This window comes from Oncorhynchus nerka, linkage group LG4, assembly GCF_034236695.1.
Source record: "Oncorhynchus nerka isolate Pitt River linkage group LG4, Oner_Uvic_2.0, whole genome shotgun sequence".
Taxonomy (NCBI): Eukaryota; Metazoa; Chordata; class Actinopteri; order Salmoniformes; family Salmonidae; genus Oncorhynchus; species Oncorhynchus nerka.
In genome coordinates, this window is record NC_088399.1 from 36446616 (window position 1) to 36473575 (window position 26960).

General features: G+C 42.4%; 1 protein-coding gene across 4 annotated transcripts in view; it reads right to left on the reverse strand.

The window, feature by feature from the left end:
* The window catches only part of LOC115123094 (G-protein-signaling modulator 1-like), a 36217-nt gene that overhangs the window by 7613 nt on the left and 1644 nt on the right, over positions 1-26960 (reverse strand). For 2 of the 4 annotated variants that reach the window (XM_029652410.2, XM_029652417.2), the window contains exons 2-10: positions 14483-14704; positions 13421-13556; positions 13079-13221; positions 12457-12580; positions 12026-12141; positions 11547-11702; positions 8690-8798; positions 5712-5826; positions 40-110 (exon numbers count right to left, since the gene is read on the reverse strand). In XM_029652410.2, the coding sequence (XP_029508270.1) occupies positions 40-110; positions 5712-5826; positions 8690-8798; positions 11547-11702; positions 12026-12141; positions 12457-12580; positions 13079-13221; positions 13421-13556; positions 14483-14704 (1192 nt within the window). Of the gene's footprint in view, positions 1-39; positions 111-5711; positions 5827-8689; positions 8799-11546; positions 11703-12025; positions 12142-12456; positions 12581-13078; positions 13222-13420; positions 13557-14482; positions 14705-16031; positions 19209-26960 lie in introns of those variants that run through there. The other 2 variants (XM_029652405.2, XM_029652396.2) reach the window with 2 other exon arrangements.

The following is a 26960-nucleotide window of genomic DNA, read 5'->3' on the forward strand; positions in this document are numbered from 1 at the left end:
GAAAACGAAAATGGAATAAACAAAATGACTTTGTTTTACCTTATCTGACGAGTACTTCCACAGTTCGACACTGTCCATGCTGTTTCTCTTGGTGTATTTTGGTCTGGCTCCTAGAACAGAGAAGAGCGCAAAAGAGGACATTAAAGCAGATACCCTTTGTAAAGTTGTCAATGGAAGATTAAGTGTGCCCTTTAGTAATGTAATGAATGGAGGGCCATTCTTGCCCTGAGTGGGGTTATAAAGACAAACATCCTATCCACAATCCCACGTCAGAGACACAGTAACTCATCAAGGCTAGGATTGTTACAGTGAATACAAATATTTGATCAATAATTATCAGTTCATGATTGAATCTGTGCAATCATCATAAACTATAAAAAAACTGAAATTACATGATCCCAGAAATGTTCCATACACACAAAAAGTTTATTTCTCTCAAATTTTGTGCACAAATTTGTTTACATCCCGGTTAGTGAGTATTTCTCCTTTGCCATGATAATCCATCCACCTGACAGGTGTGGCATATCAAAACGCTGATTGAACAGCCTGATCAATGGCCTTTTATTGTCCTGTGGACAATTCTAAAATGTGATTCTAAAATGTGCAGTTTTGTCACACAACACAATGCCCCAGAAGTTTTGATGGAGTGTGCAATTGGCATGCTGACTGCAGAATGTCCATCAAAGCTGTTGCCAGATAATTTAATGTTAATTGTTCTTCCACATGTCGCCTCCAACGTCATTTTGAATTTGGCAGTACGTCCAACCGGCCTTACAAAAGCAGACCACGTGTAACCACGCCAAACCAGGACCTCCCAGGGGGGCTGCTGAGGACTATTACTGTCTGTAATAAAGCCCTTTTGTGGGGAAAAACTAATTCTGATTGGCTGGGCCCTGGCTCCCCAGCAGGTGGGCCTATGGCCTCCCAGGCCCATCCATGGCTGCGCCCCTGTCCAGTCATTTAAAATCCATAGATTAGGGCCTAAAGAATTTAATAATATTAACTTACTTCCTTATATGAACTGTAACTCAGTAAAATCATTGAAATTGTTGCATGTTGCGTTTATATTTTTGTTCAGTGTATCAACAGTTTACAAACCCCTTATAGATAGAGAGTTGAGTAACGTTCTGTTTTACTAATGACTCTAACATTGATGTATTACAGAAAGTTCTGTATGTTGACCATTCAAAACAATCAACGCAGCGTGCATGGTTTCCCATGTGTGTGCTGTGGTCTTATGATGTGCAGTGAGGACGAGGTTCAGTCAGACAGCCAGGCAAACAAACTATGAATAAGGGGCCCTTTACGAGTCATGCGCCCATAGCAAATGTTGGGCCAGTGTGTGACCTGGAGGACCTTCACAGAGACCCAGAACAGCTCTGTGAGGGATGGGACTGCATGTCCATTTCTGCAGTCCACTTCTCACACTTCTACTATCTGTGTAGATCTACAGATTTAGGATCTTAATGTGATCACTCTTGTTGCAGAGAATTTTCCTACACTGCAGGAAATGCAGGTATGCTTAATAATTTACATAAATTCACTGATAACCTGCAGTAACACACGGTTATATTAACAGTATTGGACTTTTCATGCAGCCTACTTTTGTTTCAGCTAATAGCCTAACCAACGGTCAAGCAACGTTATGGACTAAACGTTCAATTCCTGTTGCTGCAGGATTATTTTGCTACTACAATACTGGTCAAATTAAGATCCTACATATGCATCTGTCAGTCATATGACACTTGAAAAGTAGAAAACAAAAACACTATGTATGTATTTGGATGTATTGTTAGCTTTAGCATTATTGGAATGAATTAACAACTACAGTTAGAAAGTTATGTTATTATTATTTGACCAATGGATTTGAACCATGTACAGTGGGGAAAAATGTATTTAGTCAGCCACCAATTGTGCAAGTTCACTTAAAAATATGAGAGAGGCCTGTAATTTTCATCATAGGTACACTTCAACTATGACAGACAAAATGGAGAGAAAAAATCCAGAAAATCACATTGTAGGATTTTTTATGAATTTATTTGCAAATTATGGTGGAAAATAAGTATTTGGTCAATAAAAAAGTTGATCTCAATACTTTGTTATATCAAATCAAATGTATTTATATAGCCCTTCGTACATCAGCTGATATCTCAAAGTGCTGTACAGAAACCCAGCCTAAAACCCCAAACAGCAAGCAATGCAGGTGTAGAAGCACCCTTTGTTTGCAATGACAGAGGTCAAACGTTTTCTGTAAGTCTTCACAAGGTTTTCACACACTGTTGCTGGTATTTTGGCCCATTCCTCCATGCAGATCTCCTCTAGAGCAGTGATGTTTTGGGGCTGTTGCTGGGCAACACGGACTTTCAACTCCCTCCAAAGATTTTCTATGGGGTTGAGATCTGGAGACTGGCTAGGCCACTCCAGGACCTTGAAGTGCTTCTTACGAAGCCACTCCTTCGTTGCCCGGGCGGTGTGTTTGGGATAATTGTCATGCTGAAAGACCCAGCCACGTTTCATCTTCAATACCCTTGCTGATGGAAGGAGATTTTCACTCAAAATCTCACGATACATGGACCCATTCATTCTTTCCTTTACACGGATCAGTCGTCATGGTCCCTTTGCAGAAAAACAGCCCCAAAGCATGATGTTTCCACCCCCATGCTTCACAGTAGGTATGGTGTTCTTTGGATGCAACTCAGCATTCTTTGTCCTCCAAACACGGCGAATTGAGTTTTTACCAAAAAGTTATATTTTGGTTTCATCTGACCATATGACAATTCTCCCAATCTTCTTCTGGATCATCCAAATGCTCTCTAGCAAACATCAGACGGGCCTGGACATGTACTGGCTTAAGCAAGGGGACACGTCTGGCACTGCAGGATTTGAGTCCCTGGCAGCGCAGTGTGTTACTGATGGTAGGCTTTGTTACTTTGGTCCCAGCTCTCTGCAGGTCATTCACTAGGTCCCCCCGTGTGGTTCTGGGATTTTTGCTCACCGTTCTTGTGATCATTTTGACCCCACGGGGTGAGATCTTGCGTGGAGCCCCAGATCGAGGGAGATTATCAGTGGTCTTGTATGTCTTCCATTTCCTAATAATTGCTCCCACAGTTGATTTCTTCAAACCCCGCTGCTTACCTATTGCAGATTCAGTCTTCCCAGCCTGGTGCAGGTCTACAATTTTGTTTCTGGTGTCCTTTGTCAGCTCTTTGGTCTTGGCCAAAGATAAATACTTATTTTCCACCATAATTTGCAAATAAATTCATAAAAAAATCCTACAATGTGATTTTCAGGATTTTCTCATTTTGTCTGTCATAGTTGAAGTTTACCTATGATGAAGATTACAGGCCTCTCTCATCTTTTTAAGTGGGAGAACTTGTTCAATTGGTGGCTGACTAAATACTTTTTTGCCCCACTGTATCTGGGGCCTATTTATTCAAAATGGGACGCAAATGCCTCTTTATTTACAGTGTGTGTATGTTATGTGCATCAGAGAACCCACCTGTCTATTTATTTCGAGGGGGAAAATGTTTTTAGGTATCTACAAAGGTATGTGGGTTTCACGCTGGATTTGGCCACCCCAAATCTATCTACACTCGTTTCCTTTGGCTGACACGTGTTCCAGTGTACTCACAGACAGACATAAAATGAATGGACAGGACATATTTTATCATACATCACCTAACCAATAAGGCAGAATGCTACATTCCTGCATAGAGAAAAGAAAACACCAATAAATCACCAACACAATCTTAATCACCATCACCAGTCGGACTGTCTGTTCTACTTGTTGTATTTCTATTCTGTGAGGTGGCAGTGCCAGGGCTGCCTGACCTCAGGTCCCACCTAACCACAGTCTATACAGTGTGGGCCTGCTGCTCCAAACAGACGCTCCCTGTTTTAAATAAACATCCAGCACGTCCTCTCCGTACACAGAAAAGGGCTGTGTCCACCTGACTCACCCTTTCCTCCTAGACCCGGACGCAATGGAAGATGCAATGGCCCAGAATGACCTCAAACATTGACCTGTCAAACATTGACCTGTTGATCAGTCTATCTTCATCAGACAATGTCTCACATGGCCCCTTTATCTTTCTCCTGTCATAGCCTTAGAACATTGTTGTAGGAAGACAGAGTATATTGCCTGGATATTGGTTTACAATCTGTCACAATGACTTAAAGGGTTATTAAGATAAGGACAATACATGGAATTCCTCTTAACTCTCAGCACTGTGCATGTAGAATTGTAGAGAATGTACAACTGTACATAATTTGTACAACTGTACATGAATAATTAACACACATTGACAGATGAAGTGCATGTCTGTCTGGCAGAAACATTAAGAATACATTTTCCTTTACAAAGTACACATATCCATCGTCTGATCCATGATTGATTGAATCCAACCTCAGAACAATAGAGCTGAAATGATGACTCTATAGAATACTTTTTACTTGTACAGAAATCCTTTTAGAGGGTCATACATAATGTATTCACTAAGACTATGGCCCTAGAGATGAATGATCAGCAGAGGAAGATTCTGTTGACAGAAGCACAGTGACACATCATCTATATCTAAGCCCGGGGCTTGGAGATATTTGCACAAGGACAAATGTATGTATTCTCTAGAGCTTATTCTGAGCTTTGCTAACATCACTCCACCTCTGACATATACTGTACATACATCTCCCTCAACCGATTGAATGGAAAATGGGCTATAGCATTTTACAAAAGCCTTTTAAAGTGTGCATTCAAACCTCTCAAGTTTTCTTTACAGATTCATGGCAACTAGAAAGCAAAGCTTCCAATTCCATGTACAGTATTTTGAAAGAATTAAAAGGCTATAATTAAGCCTCGACCTTGCTTACCTCATACTCCGGACTCAGAGAGCTATGGTACAGTTATTGTTGTCAATCCCATAAAATTTAAGTCAAATGTTGCTATAATTGTTATTAGTCTATAGTTGTATTCCATTTGTGGTGTCCATTAAGTATCCTGGAGGAACTAATCACAGGTCGTGCCTCCTCAACTCAAAGTTTGATGGAGAAGTGATATGTTCTCCTTCTGAGCGAGTGTGAGAGCGAGTCTGTGCTCAGGGTTGTGCGTGGGGTGTGGTAAGGAGAAGAGAGAGAGAGAGAGAGAGAGAGAGAGAGAGAGAGAGAGAGAGAGAGAGAGAGAGAAGAGAGATGGGCAGTGCACGTGGCCTAAGGCTGGTCAGAGACAAAACTTACTGTACAGGACTTTCCATATGTATTAATACTGTCATTACCCAGAACAAAAAGTGCAGACATGGGTCAAATTGAAAATCTACTCTTTATAAACAACAAAAGTAGATTAAATAATTTGGACTGTTAGTTCAGCATGTTATGATTTTGGCGCTCCAGGTAGAATTATCTAGAATTATAGAATCATCTTTACACTCCTCAAATCCCGCACTGAACCACCAAGAGGACAAACACATCTAGACTCAAACCAGTGTCTACATGGGAAACTTCATCCCTTTCTGAAAACAACTCCAGTGGTCATAATTGATGTATTTAAGCAGAACCCTGTGGCAGAGAGGGGCACAGACAGCATGGTCGCGAGGGGCCTTGTGTGGTCCGGAGTTGGGTGCTTTGACTGTTACACCAGACTCTGGCACATGGTCATAATTTCCTCTCACACTGAAAATAAAAGTTCAAGGAAGAACCATAGAAAGAAATCTCCCTGTTACCTTGCACCTCGAACTCTGACCCACATGATGAAAGGTCACTCTCGTTGACCCCCAGAGCCTCCATCATCTGCTCCACATTCATCCTGGCAGTCAACTCGCCATTCCTGTCCCCAATCTGAGAGTAGGTTAAGCGAGAGAGAGACAGAGAGAGAGAGAGAGAGAGAGAGTGAGAGAGAGACACAGAGAGAAAGAGAGACACAGAGAGAGAGTGAAAGAGAGACACAGAGAGAGAGAGAGAGAGAGAGAGAGAGAGAGAGAGAGAGAGAGACATCGTATTGACTAAAGGTGTATGGGATTTCAGTTTTCAAAAAGCGACTGCAAATATGGGGGTCTCCTTTCCTGAGGACGGCTCACCTCTCACAGTTCTGGGCGACTTTAACCTCCCCACGTCTACCTTTGACTCATTCCTCTCTGCCTCCTTCTTTCCACTCCTCTCCTCTTTTGACCTCACCCTCTCACCTTCCCCCCCTACTCACAAGGCAGGAAATACGCTCGACCTCATCTACTAGATGCTGTTCTTCCACTAACCTCATTGCAACTCCCCTCCAAGTCTCCGACCACTACCTTGTATCCTTCTCCCTCTCGCTCTCATCCAACACTTCCCACACTGCCCCTACTCGGATGGTATCGCGCCGTCCCAACCTTCGGTCTCTCTCCCCCGCTACTCTCTCCTCTTCCATCCTATCATCTCTTCCCTCTGCTCAAACCTTCTCCAACTTATCTCCTGATTCTGCCTCCTCAACCCTCCTCTCCTCCCTTTCTGCATCCTTTGACTCTCTATGTCCCCTATCCTCCAGGCCGGCTCGGTCCTCCCCTCCCGCTCCGTGGCTCAACGACTCATTGCGAGCTCACAGAACAGGGCTCCGGGCAGCCGAGCGGAAATGGAGGAAAACTCGCCTCCCTGCGGACCTGACATCCTTTCACTCCCTCCTCTCTACATTTTCCTCTTCTCTCTCTGCTGCTAAAGCCTCTTTCTACCACTCTAAATTCCAAGCATCTGCCTCTAACCCTAGGAAGCTCTTTGCAACCTTCTCCTCCCTCCTGAATCCTCCTCCCCCTCCCCCCTCCTCCCTCTCTGCAGATGACTTCGTCAACCATTTTGAAAAGAAGGTCGACGACATCCGATTCTCGTTTGCTAAGTCAAACGACACCGCTGGTTCTGCTCACACTGCCCTACCCTGTGCTCTGACCTCTTTCTCCCCCTCTCTCCAGATGAAATCTCGCGTCTTGTGACGGCCGGCCGCCCAACAACCTGCCCGCTTGACCCTATCCCCTCCTCTCTTCTCCAGACCATTTCCGGAGACCTTCTCCCTTACCTCACCTCGCTCATCAACTCATCCCTGACCGCTGGCTACGTCCCTTCCGTCTTCAAGAGAGCGAGAGTTGCACCCCTTCTGAAAAAACCTACACTCGATCCCTCCGATGTCAACAACTACAGACCAGTATCCCTTCTTTCTTTTCTCTCCAAAACTCTTGAACGTGCCGTCCTTGGCCAGCTCTCCCGCTATCTCTCTCAGAATGACCTTCTTGATCCAAATCAGTCAGGTTTCAAGACTAGTCATTCAACTGAGACTGCTCTTCTCTGTATCACGGAGGCGCTCCGCACTGCTAAAGCTAACTCTCTCTCCTCTGCTCTCATCCTTCTAGACCTATCGGCTGCCTTCGATACTGTGAACCATCAGATCCTCCTCTCCACCCTCTCCGAGTTGGGCATCTCCGGCGCGGCCCACGCTTGGATTGCGTCCTACCTGACAGGTCGCTCCTACCAGGTGGCGTGGCGAGAATCCGTCTCCACACCACGTGCTCTCACCACTGGTGTCCCCAGGGCTCTGTTCTAGGCCCTCTCCTATTCTCGCTATACACCAAGTCACTTGGCTCTGTCATAACCTCACATGGTCTCTCCTATCATTGCTATGCAGACGACACACAATTAATCTTCTCCTTTCCCCCTTCTGATGATCAGGTGGCGAATCGCATCTCTGCATGTCTGGCAGACATATCAGTGTGGATGACGGATCACCACCTCAAGCTGAACCTCGGCAAGACGGAGCTGCTCTTCCTCCCGGGGAAGGACTGCCCGTTCCATGATCTCGCCATCACGGTTGACAACTCCATTGTGTCCTCCTCCCAGAGCGCTAAGAACCTTGGCGTGATCCTGGACAACACCCTGTCGTTCTCAACTAACATCAAGGCGGTGGCCCGTTCCTGTAGGTTCATGCTCTACAACATCCGCAGAGTACGACCCTGCCTCACACAGGAAGCGGCGCAGGTCCTAATCCAGGCACTCGTCATCTCCCGTCTGGATTACTGCAACTCGCTGTTGGCTGGGCTCCCTGCCTGTGCCATTAAACCCCTACAACTCATCCAGAACGCCGCAGCCCGTCTGGTGTTCAACCTTCCCAAGTTCTCTCACGTCACCCCGCTCCTCCGCTCTCTCCACTGGCTTCCAGTTGAAGCTCGCATCCGCTACAAGACCATGGTGCTTGCCTACGGAGCTGTGAGGGGAACGGCACCTCAGTACCTCCAGGCTCTGATCAGGCCCTACACCCAAACAAGGGCACTGCGTTCATCCACCTCTGGCCTGCTCGCCTCCCTACCACTGAGGAAGTACAGTTCCCGCTCAGCCCAGTCAAAACTGTTCGCTGCTCTGGCCCCCCAATGGTGGAACAAACTCCCTCACGACGCCAGGACAGCGGAGTCAATCACCACCTTCCGGAGACACCTGAAACCCCACCTCTTTAAGGAATACCTAGGATAGGATGAAGTAATCCTCTCACCCCCCTTAAAAGATTTAGATGCACTACTGTTCCACTGGATGTCATAAGGTGAATGCACCAATTTGTAAGTCGCTCTGGATAAGAGCGTCTGCTAAATGACTTAAATGTAATGTAAATGTAATATTGGTGTTGAAAATAAACTGTCTTCACAGTAATATACCTCCTTATAAAAATTGTGTAGCTGCAGTGGTCACTAGTTACCTCTCTGGAAATGTCTAGGTATTTGCGGGCGTAGTGCAGGGCCTGGCGATGGTTCTGTAAAGACACATAGGCATTTCCCAGACTCCAGCAGGCACGGCCCTCACCAACCCTATCAACACAAGCACAGTTAGAGAAGGAACAAATCAAACACCATAATGATAAGCTTTTTAAGTAAAGCTTTTAAAGTGTGTGTGCGTGTAAAGGCTCAGACACTCCAAGGATACAGACTGCTGAGAGGTACACATCTGCCCGGCAGTCAACTTTTTTATGTTCACATAGCACAGATTCCCAACCGATCAGCCTAGTTCAAATACTCCAGACCACAGTGGCAATAGCTTAATTAAGCTACAGATATGTTTGGCTTGTGCCTGCTGTATATCAGAACTAGCAAGCTGCGCTAATGTTGTAGCCAGCTAGCTAGAATTTGTAGTAAGCCCTTGTCAATACTAACCAGATGGCTACAACTGGAAAACTAGCGTACCTACCAACATTATAATTACATCAGAATGCATTTAATATAATAACATATGCCATTTAGCAGATAATTTTTTCTAAAGTGACTTATTCATATATTTTACATATATGTAGTCCCAGGAATCAAACCCACTACCCTGGCATTAGAAGTGCCACACTCTACAAACTGAGCTACAAAGGACTTGTTTCTGAATGAAGCAGCTGCCTATTAGCTGCCGAGAGTCAGTGGAGTAGCTAGCTAGCTATGTTGTCCTAACTGTTCCGCTAACGTTAGCTAGCAAGCGAGCTGTTACTGGCAGTATGGGAGAGTGGAGAGTGATTTTTTTTCTTCATCATCTTGCTAGATAGCTAGCTTGATAAAGCATTTCGTTTTGTGTGCATTGTGTTGCACTAACTCTCTTGCACACACACTGGACTCTACCCACACACTCACATACTTACACTGACTCCCCAACAGACACACACACTTTCACACTCACCACATATGATGCTGGCACTGTCTATTATCTATCCTGTTGCCTAGTCACTTTACCCCCACCGACAGTGCCTTCAGAAAGTATTCATGCCACTTGACTCATTCCATATTTTGGTGTGTCACAGCTTAAATTCAATATTTATTAGATATATTTTTATTCTCATCCAACTACACACAACGCCCCATAATGACAAAGTGAAAAACATATTTGTATACATTTTTGAAAATGTCTTGAAAATGAAATACAGAAATATCTAATTTATGTAATTCACACTCCTTTGCTATGACACTCCAAATTTCCTTTGATCATCGGTGCTATGTCACTACAACTTGATTGGAGTCCACCTGTGGCCAATTTGGACATTATTTAGAAAGAAACACACCTGTCTATATAAGATCCCACAGTTAACAGTGCATGTTAGAGCAGAAACTATACCATGAAGTCAAAGGAACTGTCCTTAGATCGCCGAGATATAACTATGATGAGGCATATATCTGGGGAAAGGTATAACATGATTTCTAGAGTGTTGAACATTTCCAAGAGCACAATGGTTACCATCATTGGGAATCTGAAAAAATATGGAACTACCCAGACTCTGCCTAGAGTTGGTCATCTGGCCAAACTGAGCAACCAGGCAAGAACGACCTTGGTCATGGAGGTGACCAAGAACCCAATGACCACTCTGATAGAACTACAGAGTTCCTTGGCTGAGATGGGCGAACCTGCCAGAAGGACAACAGTCTCTACATCACTTCATCAATCTGGGATTTATGGGAGAGTGGCCAGACGGAAGCCACTCCTGAGAAAAAACACACATGACCGCATGCCTGGACTTTACAAAAAGGTATGTGAAAGACTCGGAGCATAAGGAAAAAGAATCTGTAGTCTGAGACAAACATTTTACTGTTTGGCCTGAATGCGAAGCGCTATGTATGGAGAAAACCAGGCCCAGCTCATCACCTGTCTAACACCATCCCTACCGTGAAGCTTGGTGGTGGCAGCATCATGCTATAGAGGTGCTTTTCAACGGCAGGGCCTAGGACACTGGTAAGGATAGAGGGAACATGAATGTAGCTAAATACAGGAAAATCCTTGAACTTGCTTCAGAGTGCAAACAGTCTTAGACGGTGGGGTGACGATTTGCATTCCAACAGGACAATGACCTCAAGCATACAGCCAAAGCAACACTGGAATGGCTTCAGAACAAGAATGTGAAAGTCCTTGGGCTCTATTTTTAACAAACCTAACGCATTGGTAAATCTAAGCGCAGGCGGTAACACTATAGGTTCAGGGGTGTGGCAAATATTTTTGCTATTTTCACTATCACAATTATCGGCTCACTTGCTGGTGTGGGTGCGATAGTGCTGGGTTGTGATGAATAAACAAGTTGTGGGTATGTCGAGGCTTGGCCCCTTACTGGCCAATCAGAACCTGCTCCATGGAGAAATATGTGGTTGCTTCAGGTTGTATTTACGGTCTTATGTATTGCCTTGGAATCAACTCCAATTCCAATGTTAGGTCTACAATTTGTTATTTCATTTCTGTAAGCTATTTAACTATAAAAACAGATCCTGTAGAAGTTTTAAAGACGTAAAGAGTTGCTCTAGAAAAATGTGTTATGCAGCTTTTGTTTTTGGTCACAATTCTAATTACACTGTGAAATTTCCCTTTTTTTTTTTTTTAAATGACTGTCGGCTCCCCCATGTTGAGGTTTGTGCACTCTGATTGGATCAAAGTCAAGATGTTGTCCATTGATGAAGTGCGATTCTACTAGGAGTTTGTTGGTACCGGGTCGATACACAGTGGTTTGTCTTTGTTTTAGCAAGAGAAGGAACGGCCTTCTACTGTGCTAACTAGCTATCGGCAGTCAGATTTCTCGTGTGTGACTATTAAGTGAGTGTGCATACCTGTCCATGAGCTCCTGGGCTATGAGGAGGTGTTTGAGGTGGTAGTCTATGGCTCTCTCGTACTGTTGCATCAAAGTGTAGGTGTTCCCCAGGCTGTAACATGCCTGTGCCTCCATCACCTTGTCCTTCAACTGACGAGACAGCTGCAGAGTTTTCCTAGATGGAACAGGAAGACAGGGTGATTGAGAGGGAGAGAGGAAGAAGGAATGAGATTTATACATAGGGGAAGTAAGAGGGTGATGAATGGAGAAAGAGGTATTTAAAGGAAAACATTTGTTTGTTCCACACAAAATTCAAAGTATTTATTTAAAATGAAACATTCTTATTATAAATTAATCTCAGACATTATATTGATCTTAAAACATTAATAGACTTGAATACATGCAGGTAATCAAGTACATAACATGGCGTAGCGCTCTGAGATCCATTGGTTGATACACATCAAGTCCACTAGGTGTCAGCGTGTAGTCTTTGTTTACCTGTAGTACTCCGTGGCAGTGTTGAACTGTCCCAGGAAAATCAGAGCGTTGCCTAGGTTACTATAGGCTCTACGTTCAGCTGCTTTGTCACCAAACTCCTTGGCGATGGACAGCCTCTGAACAAAAGAAAGTTGATACATTTTCTTGAATGTATGTGTATATTGCTCACTTTGACCAGTCTTTACCCCATTGATGGAACAATAGCGTTGCAAAACTGATACTTTTACGTCTTGTAAGTACGTCATACACTTTACATTGAGCTCATTCAAACAGGCAAGTTGATGTGTTTTCATCCAGGTGCAAAATGGTCGAGCGTGAGAAGACCTTTTCTTACCATTAATTATGTTACAGTATGTCACACACACAATAGTGTGTCTCTTTACTTGTACACATGATGGTGTTGACTACTGTCCCAGAGATATGTATATCACCTGTCTGTGGAATTTGATGGCCTCCACAAAATTTCCCAGCAAGTAGTGGGTGTTGCCTAGGTTACCAAAGGCCCTGCCCTGAGCAGCTCGGTCGCCCAGCTCTTTGACCAGACACAGATTCATCCTGTAGGAGAGAGGAGGACTTGAGTTAAAGTATCGTGTACCAATTGTGTTTTACACTAATTATACAAAAGTCTCATTTTTTTTGTCTTGAACTAAAAATAATATTTTTTATGCTGTGGTTGCACAAAGTAAACAGTACAGTACTTCAGTAGTTACGAAAGCTTTGATGTCGGAAACTGGCTTGTCAGTGTGTTGTCATTCAAAACCGAAGGCCTGAGCAAGCCTCTCAGTGTGTCCACAGGGGATCGTGTACTACAGTTTTGACTTAACTGTAAAGGCAATTGACTTTTATCCCACTCCTCCACAGACTGATTCAGGTAGTGTTCATTGCCTGCAGAGATTTTGAAGGAGCTAATAGCCCAGTGGGATATTTCAATCATATGCATGGTGTCTGTGCTGTGTGCATGGATGGGTGCGTGCCTGCTTGTGTTCTTGCATGTAGACTACGTAGGTGTTCCTGTGCACATGTACAAGCATGTGTATACAGCTTAACACTCACTCATAGAAGCTAGTAGCCCTTTGCAGTGTATCTCTGACGACTGGTGGGAGGTCCCCAGGGTCCTGGGTACAGCCCCATAGCTGCTGCTTTCCTTTGGCATGGAACACATTCCCTATATTATACAGAGCCCTGGCCTCTCCCACCTGGTCAGACGCAAAGGGGAAAAGAAGGCAAATAGAGACATTGGAAGAGGGTATTAGGGTATTTTTCAACTGAAATAGCATGGACCACACTGAAATGTATTTTCAATACAATGCCCCGTTCCCCAAAATCTGATAAATGGTACTTAACAGTTGCAATCCTCCAATCCAATGTGGTGGTGTGTGTGTGTGTGTGTGCTACCTTGTCCCCCTGCTCTTGAGAGATGTCCAGGTGTCTCTGACAGCACACCGTTGCCTCGTCGAAGCGCCCCAAAACCTTCAGTGTGTTTCCAAGGTTACCGCTGGCTTTTCCCTCCCCTATCCTGTCCCCTATTGTCCTGTAAATAGAGACCGTATCTCATTATCAGTCATGGTTTTGAAGTAATAATCACTGCGTACATAGCCTGAGTCCCAGATCTGTTTGTGATGTCTTGCGAAATCCATTGCGCATTGTCAATACAATAACACACATGCTACTGCTTAGACTTAGCGCTTAGGTCATTAAATCCAACTGTTTAAGTGGTCCCTACCTTCTTAGGACAGGGTTCCAGTTGTCCTGCTGTTATTGTAATGTACTGTAACTCAGCACCAGCCCTCTGGGTTTGTAGTCGCCAGGCTACCAACTGCACAACTCTCCACAGGAGACGGACTTAGTCATCTGAGCTAAATACCAAGGGGGTCTCATCAAAATGAACACTATCAAAACCTGCATCTTTCTTCTAGGAGGGCATCAGGCATACAAGTCATACAAGTAATGGAGGGGGGGGGGGTCGATACAGTTCATTATCGGAATATTATTTGTGACATTATGTTTTGTTCTCTTTTTAAGTAGGGAGCCAATTTGTTTTCAGCACTTTTTTTATTTCCGTGACTGATCAAAACTTGTTTTCTCATGGCTTTCTCTTGTCCCTCTGCAACAGACATATGGTAAGCAATATGTTTGAAATGTTGAATTGCAATTCAATCTAATTATCGAATCACAATGCATATAGAATTGTGAGAATCGGAATGCATATCAGCACCAAAGTATCGTGATATGTCGTGAGGTCCCTGGAAATTCCCAGCCCTACTCTGTATAGTATGCAACCCATAGCTAAGCATAACTGTTTACATACTCTCTTGTGCTTTATGAATTACTTTAGTCTAAATGACATATACATCCATTGCACTGTATAAAACATATTCATACAATAGGTTGAAATACTTTAACTACAATTTGAATCCGTAATCAGACATGATGTGGTCTGGTATTCCATGGCCTCACCTGGCCAGAGTGAGGTCATGTCTGTGGTACTCCAGGGCCTTGCCGTATTCCTTCAGGTAAAAGTAGGCATTGCCCAGTTGGCTGTAGATGGCACTGAGGGTCTTCAGGTCTTCTGTTCCCACCTGCACAGCCGCCTCAAAAAACGCTGTCCCCCCTTTAAAGTCCCCTGCCTTACACAGCCTCTCTCCCTCCAGGGCCAACTCCAGACATGAGGCCTCCATCCTGAACACACACACACACACACACACACACAGGGACAGAGAAAAAGAGTGTCAGTATTACAGCATCAGGGTGCGAAACAGTGCGCCTATGAAGGTACCATGGCAATGGTGTCCGAAAACTGTCATTAACAATGAAAAGTTTATTCCTAAATGTCTCCATGGCAACAGTGTCTGAATCAATATCACTGTGTGGTTACCACAGCAACAGTGTAAGAAGAAACACTTGCCTTGACATAAGCACCTTGGAGATGTAGTCTTTTCAGCTCCTTGATCTCATCTCTATCTCTCCATAACACTACTGTTTAAAAGTCCAGTTTATATAGTGAAGATAAATGACACGTATTTTCTACCCTGCATTGAGAATCCGTGTCTCATCCTCCCAGAGCTGTCCAGCCCACACACTCTAGTTCAGTCTGGTTTAACCAGGCTAGTGTTGATGCGCTGCAGGTCTTAAATGCTGTATTTGGGAAAACACATCTCCACACTGACAATAAGGAAGGAGAAAGAATTCATATCACTACACACAAATCCTCAAGCCCAATGAATATGCTCTGTGGAGCATCTCCTTGCCCCCTCAAGCACTGTATTTTTGTCAGTGTTGTCCAAGCTAAATATTTTTCAGTATACTGTAGGGCCTCCAACGTATAGCCCAAGAGTACAATTATCAAGTCTCTGGGTTTAGGCAATAAAATAACTGTTCATTATAAATCTGAAGAGAATAGAGGGCTCATATGCCAGAAATAACTGCTGTAGAGCCAGGTCCCTCTCGCCCTCCAGAATGCCTTAGTTACCATGGTTACATAATACCATGCATGCCTAACCTCTTTCTGGACTTCACAACAGTTTCTGTCACTCAAAACTGTCTAAAATATTTAATATTTTGGATTTGGTTATGTTATCGTTTGAAGCGCAAAAGATAATGCCACTTGTTCTTCAGCAAGCTCAGTGTAGAGTTCAGTGTAGATTAGCCCCACAGTGTAATCCATATGTATATATATGATTAGTAGCACATTATTTTATGGTACACTACTTCCCTGGTATTTACTTAGAAATTACTTAATATTACACAACAATTACTCCTTTATGCCAATTTCCAAGGGGTTGACAACAACAACAAAAAATCTTAAATACAGTAAGACTTATGACTCATGCAGCACCTGACACTAATTTGTCCCAAATAGGTTGGAAATGGAATTACTTGAAATATGCAGCCAACCAATACCCTTACAGTCAGCATCTAGGCTATATAGTTTGAGCAAATGCCTTAATAGTACAGTAAAATAAATTGCTACATCTGAGCCTGCTGTTGGCAGAACTTCAACCAGTACCTGTGTTTCTGTTTGGTGCGGGTCTTCTCGACGTACACCCCCAGCTCCAGCCTTATGGGCCTCAGCAGGGCCCGGGGTCTGAAGCCCCGGTGGACCAGCCTGCACACCGCACTCTGGGCCCCAGTGAGATGGCAAGAGTTAGATGACATGGGATACCAGGTCAGCTAAAGGCACTCCTCAGCTGCAGGGATGTGTGGCATGAGGTGGAACTTTAGGGTGGCGGTGAACTTGAATTCAAAATCTCATGTATGCTAATGTAATACACTCAAGTGTTCTGCTAGAGAATCCAGGAGAAAAACATAGCAATACTATGCTGCCACCAGGATACACATACACACAGCCGGGTTTGGATTTCGGGCTTTGTATTACCCTGATAAGTCTATATGAACGCAGATGTCCGATTTGATTCATTACTCCATAGTTGAATACGCCAACGTTGGCAACAGTGCATCCAAACCATTTGGACAGAATCCCATTGGAGATACTATGCACGCTTTAAAGCCCTGTTCCTCAGGTGTCCTCAAATGCTGCCCAAAGTACCACCGATGAATGTCTGAAGCTATTCGGGACAATGATAAGAATCCCCAAAACCCCTTGAGATTAGAACACAAACTTCTAACAAATCAACAAAGTTAGTCCTTCCAACACTGCAGATGTCTTCTATGGATATCCACAAATGTAAAACTCCCCAATTCCACAGAAGCACTATGAGGCAGGCTAACAGGTGAGTCAGTAAATGACTGTATAGTGTTGTCCTCCCTAAGTAGTATTGCGTGGTCCTTCTCTCAACCAGCACTGAGTACTGTAGTCGATCCCGCTGAGCCAAGCTGAGAGAAGGGGAAGTATCTTGGAGCGAGGATCCTGGGTGACTGCTGGTGATGACAGTGTGACACAAGCGTCTCTCAGCAGGACCGGTGCCCCGGTGTGAGAGAGAGCGAGAGAGAAAATAGAGAGAAAGGAAGGAAGAGAGAAATTAAACGAGTGAGCGATACAAATACGCAGGTTTTCAAATCGGAGACAAATTGCAGTGAGTACACAATTGATTTTGATTCCATTAAATATGGAATATTTGGCATTATATTTTTGGCTGGTCTATTTCTTGAATCAGGGTGCTTTTGATGTATAGAGTAAAGAGCCTGAGTTTTATATCATCAGTTCTCATTTGAGCGAAGCACAGGCCTCAGGAAGGGAAAATAGGACACATTGGCTGTTGGTCTTTGAGACGGTTTCCCATGGTTACTGGGTTGGACTAGTGTAGGGTAAGAAGGCTAAGAGGTTTTTGGCTTAGATGGATCCTTTAGCCCCCGGAGGGATAGATTTACTAAACCTTTGCATTAGATTGATATCTGCAGTGCCTGCTGCAGCCGGGCCAAACCAGATAAGGCAACTGCTGAACATAATCTGCTCAAAAATCCATTAATTCCTTAATTGTTATTATCAGAAATAGAAATATTACTGTTGAGAAACAAACATTATGAATTAAGTTTTCAATAAGCTACCCAGGAAAGAGTTGAAGTTAGCTCATATAAATTATATGTAGCCTCAGAAACAAAATTGATGAGATGAGTAATTTGCTAATCTTAGATCAAATGAATGTATTAGCCATTTCTGATACTCACTTATACAGTACATTTGATGATACAGCAGTAGGAATACATGGATATAACATCTATAGAAAATACAGGAATATCTACGGGGGAGGTGTTAATGTACATATATATGTAAATGTGTGACGTGATATTTCGTATGTACAGTTGAAGTCGGAATTTTACATACACCTTAGCCAAATACATTTAAACTCAGTTTTTCACAATTCCTGACATTTAATTATAGTAAAAATTCCCTGTCTTAGGTCACCACTTTATTTTAGTAATGTGAAATGTCAGAATAATAGTAGAGAATGATTTATTTCAGCATTTATTTCTTTCATCTCATTCCCAGTGGGGCAGAAGTTTACACGCATACATTCCATTACTATTTGGTAGCATTGCCTTGAAATTGTTTAACTTGGGTTCAAATGTTTTGGGTAGCCTTCCACAAGCTTCCTACAATAAGTTGGGTGAATTGTGGCCCATTCCTCCTGACAGTGGTGATGTAACTGAGTCAGGTCTCCTTGCTCGCACATGCTTTTTCAGTTCTGCCCACAAATTTTCTATAGGATTGAGGTCAAGGCTTTGTAATGGCCACTCCAATACCTTGACTTTGTTGTCCTTAAGACATTTTGCCACAACTTTGGAAGTATGCTTGGGGTCATTGTCCATTTGGATAACCCATTTGTGACCAAGCTTTAACTTCCTGACTGATGTCTTGAGATGTTGCTTCAATATATCCACATAATTTTCCTTACTCATGATGCCATCTATCTTGTGAAGTGCACCAGTCCCTTCTGCAGCAAAGCACCCCCACAACATGATGCTGCCACCCCCATGCTTCACGGTTGAGATGGTGTTCTTCAGCTTGCAAGCCTCCCTTCTTTTCCTCCAAACAGAACAATGGTCATTATAGCCAAACGGTTCTATATGTGTTTCATCAGACCAGAGGACATTTCTCCAAAAAGTATGATCTTTGTCCCCATGTGCAGCGCAAACCGTAGTCTGGCTTTTTTATGGCGGTTTTGGAGCAGTGGCTTCTTCCTTGCTGAGTGGCCTTTCAAGTTATGTCGATTATAGGACTCGTTTTACTGTGGATATAGATACTTTTGTACCTGTTTCCTCCAGCATCTTCACAAGGTCCTTTGCTGTTGTTCTGGGATTGATTTGCACTTTTCGCATCAAAGTACTTTCATTTCTAGGAGACAGAATGCCTCTCCTTCCTGAGCGGTATGACTGCTGCGTGTTCCCATGGTGTTTATACTTGCATATTATTGTTTGTACAGATGAACGTGGTTCCTTCAGGCCTTTGGAAATTGCTCCCAAGGATGAACCAGACTTGTGGAGTTCTATAATTTGGCTGATTTCTTTTGATTTCCACATGATGTCAAGCAAAGAGGCACTGAGTTTGAAGGTAGGCCTTGAAATACATCCACAGGTACACCTCCAATTGACTCCAATGATGTCAATCAGAAGGTTCTACAGCTTGACATGTCCTAACCGACTTGCCAAAACTATAGTTTGTTAAGAAAAGTTTGTGGAGTGGTTGAAAATGAGTTTTTTAATGACTCCAACCTATGTATGTAAACTTCTGACTTCAACTGCCTTCGGAAAGTATTCAGACCCCTCAACTTTTTCCAGGTTTTTTTTACGTTACAGCCTTTTTCTAAAATTGATAAACTTGTTTTTTCCCCCTCAGTCTATACACGCAAACCATAATGACATGGCAAACAAAACAAAAAACGTTTTTAGCTCATTTATTAATTGAAATCACATTTACATAAGTATTCAGACCCTTTACTCAGTACTTTGTTGTAGCACCTTTTGGCAGTGATTACAGCCTCTACAAGTTTGGCACACCTGTATTGGGTAGTTAGTCACATTCTTCTCTGCAGATGATCTCATGCTCTGTCCGGTTGGATGGGGAGCGTTGCTTCACAGCTATTTTCAGGTCTCTCGAGATGTTCTATTGGGTTCAAGACCGGGCTCTGGCTGGGCCACTCAAGGACATTCAGAGACTTGTCCTGAAGCCACTCCTGCATTGTCACTCTACCATTGTCACTCTGCTGCACGCCTGATTGGTGGAGTGCTGCAGAGATGGTTGTCCTTATGGAAGGTTCTCCCATCTCCACAGAGGAACTGTAGAGCTCCGTCAGAGCGCAAAAATGTCTAAAAAAAAACGTTTTTGCTCTGTCATTATTGGGTATTGTGTGTAAATTGATGAGGGGGAAATAAAGATTTAATACATTTTAGAATAAGGCTGTAACACAACAAAATGTGGGAAAGGTCAAGGCATCTGAATACTTTCCCCATGCAGTGTATACAGTACTTCCATTCATTTTTTAAACTGGTACCATGCGACCTTCAGATGTTGTGTGAGGCCTGTGGGCATCCTAGAGCAAAACAATCGACATGTACGTGCTCGTGAGTCTCACCTTTGCACAGAGGGGTGTGTAGCCCATATTATTGTGTATCCCAAACTGTTCGGATGCTACAGACAGAAGTTGGCAGATCGGCTGTACCGACTTCAGACAAGTCCCAAGATGCTTGTATGGGTTATAGAGCAAAATGGAGAACATCGTGAGAGTCCCATCCAGTGGCATAAAGTACTTAAGTAAAAATACTTTATAGTACGACTTAAGTAGTTTTTTGGGGTTATCTGTTCTTTACTATTTATATTTGAGAACTTTTACTTTTACTCCCCTACATTACTGAACTTTTTACTCCATACATTTGCTCTGACACCCAAAAGTATTCGTTAAATTTCGAATGCTTAGCAGGACAGGAAAGCGATCCAATTCACACACGTATCAAAAGAACATCCCTGGTCATCCCTACTGACTTTGATCTGGCAGACTCACTAAAGACATGTCTTGTTTGTAAATTATGTCTGAGTATTGGAGTGTGCCCCTGGCTATCTGTAAATAAATAAAAGAAAATGGTGCTGTCTAGTTTCCTTAATATAAGGAACATAAAATTATTTTTACTTTGATACATAAGTATATTTAAAACCAAATACTTTTAGACTTTTACTCAAGTAGTATTTTACTGGGTGAGTAACTTTTTTACTTGAGTAATTTTCTATTAACGGATCTTTACTTTTACTCAAGTATGACAATTCTGTACTTTCTCCACCACTGGTCTCATCTTTCAATAGAGAGGTCATAATAGTTTGTAGGCCAAACCCTCCGGACACTACAGACGATTTCGTGAGGAGCTAATTTATTATTATTATTATTTTATTTTTATTTTTTTCATGGCGTCTCATTGTCAGACGAACACTGGTCTAGCTAGCTCTGTCACATTTCACCGCAGATGTGGAAGTGCGACATAGGCGGATGCGGTGGATTGAGACGCAACCAATGCAAAAAAAAACGGTATACCTGTAGCTTAAACGGACATATTTTTATAGGGATTTTATTTATATTATGCTAATAAAATTTCCACAGGGGCGCGGACATTGACCATATGGGGGTTTAAACCCTAAATTGGTAGCTATATCGTTGTTTGCGCTTTGCTGTGTGGCCTGTACTTATTCATTGAGGGGGAAAAACAAATCATCGATGAGTTAGGATTGTTCAGCGGGAGCTAATACAAATATGCTAATTTAACACAGGCAATGTTTAGTTGAATATTTACCAAAGCATATGATATCCGAATTCTCATTCACACGGTGAGGTAACTGAAGGAGCCAGGGGCACATTCAGCAGGATGTAACGTTTTGTTAAATTCAGAGAAATATGCTATGTATCACAAATATGCCTCTCTGACATGTAGAATAAGGAATCCCGTCGGTTCTATTCATGCATTTCTATCTACAACGGTCCACAAAGTTTGGCTACTGGACGCGGCCCGATTTGAAGCCAGGATAAACCTCTAAAGAGTGGAATCAAAAAGGAGCCATGGTTACTCTGGGCCAAAGATGGATAGTACTCTAAAAGGAATAATACATTTTCCTTCCGTGACAGTTGGTCTTTGCATAGTAACACTAAGTCTCCATAATATCCCAGTAGAAAAGGCTGTCGTGGTTTTATTGAAGATTTGGGAATCTGTGTGCAAAAATGTGGAGTGGAATTATGGTTTAGTCTGGAAAAGGGATATTTGTTATTGTAGCATGCTTCTTGATGTTTTCTTTTTACCTTGGATGTTTTCATTAATTACATTATAGTTGATGACAATGAGGAAATTACAATGAGCGAGAGGGCGAGGTCTTTAATAAGCTTACACCACTGAATGTCAAATACTTCTAGACAAACAATAATTACACAGCATGTCATAAAACACCCTCATGCCGCTGAGCCACAAAGTAGTCGCATAAAAATGTGGTGTGTGTGACCACAGAGACTTCGTTTAGTCTTAAAAGTACAGTTATAAATTCAAACGAGGTCAAACGATTTCCTCTTTCCCAGAAACGATATGGATACTTGGATCATGTTTCTTGCATAAAGCTCCCAGATGTTGGCTGTGAACTTTTTAAAGACATATGTAGAGTGCGCTTTCTCTTCTCTGAAGGGAAGTTATATTGGGAAAGTATATATTTCCAATTAAAAACGGGCACAAGCTTCATCTGTGTGGCCTGAACTCAAGACCCCAGCAGTAGTCAAACATTATAGTGCCAATACAAAACGGAAGATGTCGTTGTTCTGATTGCGTAATCAGGGTTATTTTTACATGACCTTTCCCTTGGAAAAGAGGCAAGAGGGTCATTGGGGACAGTTGAGTTGAACAAGTGACAGACAAAGTCCAAACTGAAGATGTGTGAGTAACATTGACCTGGCAGACAGACAAAGGTAGTAAAAAAAACAAGAGAAATGCACTGACATAAATCTTACATTATTGGCATGTATTGGAGGGTTTTTAGACCTGGCTCTCATACTGTATTTTCCCTGTGGCTGTTCTAAGAATGTGTCTGTGTGGTAAAGTCTGCCATGCTCTCCTCTGATTACTGCTCAACTTGGTCTGTTTGGAGACCAGCATCCCGGCATGCTAGCTCAACACTCATCATGACAGCCCCCGGGTTACACGTCATCGTTGGTCAGTTTACAGGAAGTGAGTTTTGTTAGTTCATCAGAGGTGGCTGTGTCATTGGTCGGTCACACTTATCAGACGAATGGGTGAACTTAAATGTATCTGTCTGAGAGAAGAAAAGGTTTTGGTAGAATTTGACTGTCTGAGTGGAGACATTAGCAGGGTTGGGTAGGTTACTTTCTAAATGTAATCCATTACAGTTACTAGCTACCTGTCAAATTGTAATCAATACAGGGCCGGCACCAGAACAAATCAGATTGAAGGGCATTTGATTTTTGAAAGGGGGGCACGTTATTTTTCATGTGCACCTGCACACATTTTTTTAAATGGGTTTTATATTGAAGACATGTAATTTAACTGTAAAAATGTATTACCTTTTAATGTGGCATGAACACAACCAGTCATGATGCACACACCCGTAGCACGCGCTCCAGCAGGTATATTTCACTGGTCACCCCCAAAGCCAATTCCTCCTTTGGCCGCCTTTCCTTCCAGTTCTCTGCTGCCAATGACTGGAGCGAATTGCAAAAATCACTGAAGCTGGAGACTAAAATCTCCCTCACTAACTTTAAGCATCAGCTGTCAGAGCAGATCACAGACCACTGCACCTGTACATAGCCCATCCAACTACCTCATTTCCATACTGTTATTTAGCTACTTTGCACCCCAGTATCTCTACTTGCATATTCATCTTCTGCACATCTATCACTCCAGTGTTTTAATTGCGAAATTGTAATTATTTTGCCACTATGGCCTATTTATTGCCTTACCTCCCTTATCTTACCTCATTAGCACACTGTATATAAGACTTATTCTATTGTTTTATTGACTCTGTTTGGTTATTCCATGTGTAACTCTGTTGTTTGTCGCACTGCTTTGCTTTATCTTGGCCATGTCGCAGTTGTAAATGAGAAGTTGTTTTCAACTGGCCTACCTGGTTAAATAAAGGTGAAAAATGTAAGAAAATTATTGCTGAAAGACCTTTGCACGTGAAATAATTTTTTTGTCATTGCCTTGTGGTCACTTGTGTTAGGCTTATAGCTATTTTGTTGAATATTCTTTGGCCAAATTCAATTAAACTACATTTATATTGAATGTGCTGTGTGCCATATTTGCTTTTATTGAAAAATGAATACTTAACTCTGAAGTCATGAAAATCGACTATTTTCTTAGCACCCCCACGTATTGGTCAAGCCCCCCCCCCTTGGCCCCGGGAGAGAGAGAATCCTGGCGCCGTGTCTGCATATGAAATGAATTTACTAACAAAACAACAAATTAAAGGGCAAACAATTCACACGATTAATGCGCAAGAACTGGCGAGAGACAGGAGAGCTGAGCGCATGCATTCTGGTGAGCGATGGCCTATTTCTTCACAACACACCCCTCCACTTCTTTTTGTCCCAACAATTTAAATTATACTCAAGTGAAACAGTACCCCTCTGTCTTACTATATATAGCCCATATATCTGATGCCGTCTGGCCAAAAGAGTATGACATGCCATAATGTTTTTGTTCAGACAGCATCAGATACTGTACATGGGTTACACATACTGAGACAGGGGCGCTGTTCTGCTCGCTCGGAAGCTTTACCTGAGATTGATGCGTCTTTGTCACAGAGCCATCTCGGTCAAATAATTAAATAATATTTTATTTGGACAGGTAAGGAGGTATGGTAGGGTGGACAAGGCCCCCTAAAGCCCGCCCATAACGCCAGCCCTGAACATAACTTTTGGATTACACACATTCATTATAGTAATCTGATTTACTTTCAGTTACTTTGATTACTTTCCCCTTAGAGGCATTAGAAGACAAGTGATCCATCATGTATTTAATGTGTCATCAGTGGTCTCTGACTTGTGATCAGACTCGCTCAGGTGGAACAAACTTAACTTCAATGCTGAATTGAATGTTATTGAGAAAACAACAATTTGTAAATATTTTCCTTTCTGAATTTAAAAGTAATCCAAGAAATAATAATCTACTTTTTCAAAAATATTTGTAATCTGATTACAATATACTATGTAATCTGTTACTCCCCAACTCTGCAAATTAGTCTGTACTCAGTTTAGGGTGAAAAAGTGAGAGATCAGTCCCAAATGGTAAAACATTTGATGACTTGTGGTGGAATGCCCATCCACCAAGATCTCTGATTTCAAAGCTAATATGTAATTTAGACCAGGAAATACACCACTAATAAAATCAGACTAACATTCTCTGCCTTAATATTTGGCACAAACTGATATCAATGTCAATGTAATAGTAATGCGTCTCATTTTATTCGATAAACATATAGATCTGTACCACAGACTTGTGGCTTTCTGACCAAGCTTTCCAATTCTCCAGTTTCTCCCATCCACCATAATGACAAGGCCAGCAATTATTGGACTATGGTGAGTTTCCTCTGGTTCTGATAAAGGTTACTACTATATTGATCGGGGCTTGGTCTGAGACCTGAAGACAGTTGTTTGCCTTCAGTTTCAGTTGAAATAGCTCTATAACCACCCACGTTAATCAAATCTGAGTGTGGGCATGAGTGTCAAGGTGACACAGTTCGGATCTGTCCTGTTACATTTGGCAAGGCCAGAGTATGTGTCGTGATGCTTGGCTGAATGTGTATATGATTCTGGGTACTATGATACTGTTCTCTTGGCTGTGTCCTTGTTTGGCTCAGGAGCACTGTGCTCAGAGTACTAATCCGACCATAATTACAGTGAGGCAAGGCTGGTTGTCAGGGGAAACCAAAGAAACTCTCCAGGAATGTTTTTTCTCCTCAGTAAGTGTCCCTTTCAGTTTTGGCTGATCCCTGTCTTTCCCTCCTTCTTTCCTCTCTGTTTTTCCTTCTCTATCTTTCTCTTTCTCCTAGACACTCACACTATAATAGATGGTGTCAACAGATTTTACTGTCTGTGGAATTGGGAGAAAGTTTGAAGGAATGTACCCCAAAAAATGTATATTAATATCACATTAATACCACATTCAATGCCTCTTAAAATAGACTGATTTAACAGCGATGGCGCACTTTGCTTGAGGAGAAAGGTTTGGTTTATGCCATTTTAAGGACCTCAAAAGATCTCAGTATGCATGTGAGCAGGTTATTCTTGATACACAGGTAGCTGTGTTCATCTCTCCAAGAAGCATGAACACACAACCACAAACAGGGTGTGCAACTTCAGGTCATGATGAGGCCTTCATATTACAATGTCATAGAGGTTTCCTGAATCCTTTTCTTTATTGCTCTTATAGTCTAGCTACATCAATTGAATGCAATCGATAATGGAATAACTTGTCATTGACTATTTTGACAGAGGAAAACCTATTGGTCACGGACAGATGGAGTGCCAGACACTTTCAGCTCTGTACAGGAACACCGACATTAGCTCTGGGACTAATGGATAGTCATCTACTGGGTTAGGAAACAGAGAGGGTCTGAAGCACCTCCTCAGAGCCGAACCTCTCCATACTCCAGCATTGTTGTCTGCACTGCCCACAAAGCCATGAATGGATTGTTGTGTATCAAACACAGACAGATGAAAGAGACTTTATTTAGCTTGTGATGAAAAAATTGCCCCAGACAATGCCCTGCTGTTGACTAATCTGTGTTTTTTTCCCCTTTACTCACGACACAAACACACACGTGGACGCACACACACACACACGGAGTACCACATAGGGTTGTTCCATTTCATTTCAATCATTTTTTTGACCACAACCCTTTTGATTTGAACCAAACTTTCCAAACATACTGTATTAGCCCATTGAAGAAGTGGTCAGCAAGTTACTTTATGAACTTGAATGCCAAAATGTTTAGGAGATACGGTAGGTGTGCTCAAAGCTTATTTTGCACACCCTAACATGAGACATCCATGTCTTCATCACTGGAAAAGATACACGTTTGAGTTTTATCATTTCAAAGTTTATAAACAGGATAGTCAGATTATTTAATATTTCCTTGAAAAATAAGTTAAATAGCAATGTCATTTTTTGACCTTTTAATGTCCTCAAATGTCAATTTAGAATATAAATTCCCATGTATCTATATTTCAATAGGAGTCATATGGAAGATTGACAGTATAATTTAAAACAACTGATATTCTATTTCAGGTCAGTATTATCTGATGTGTGGACCTCCGACCATCTTTGTGCTACCATTTAAGTTGAAATGTCGATTTTATTCCCATTTGAGTAAACGTATCAGCGAAAACATGACACCCACCCTGTATTCAAGAGCATGTTGTGTCTCAACCAAAGACGGGCACAACCCAAAGAGCTGAGATGATGTAAAATAGGGTCTGAACCACAACATATGCAAACA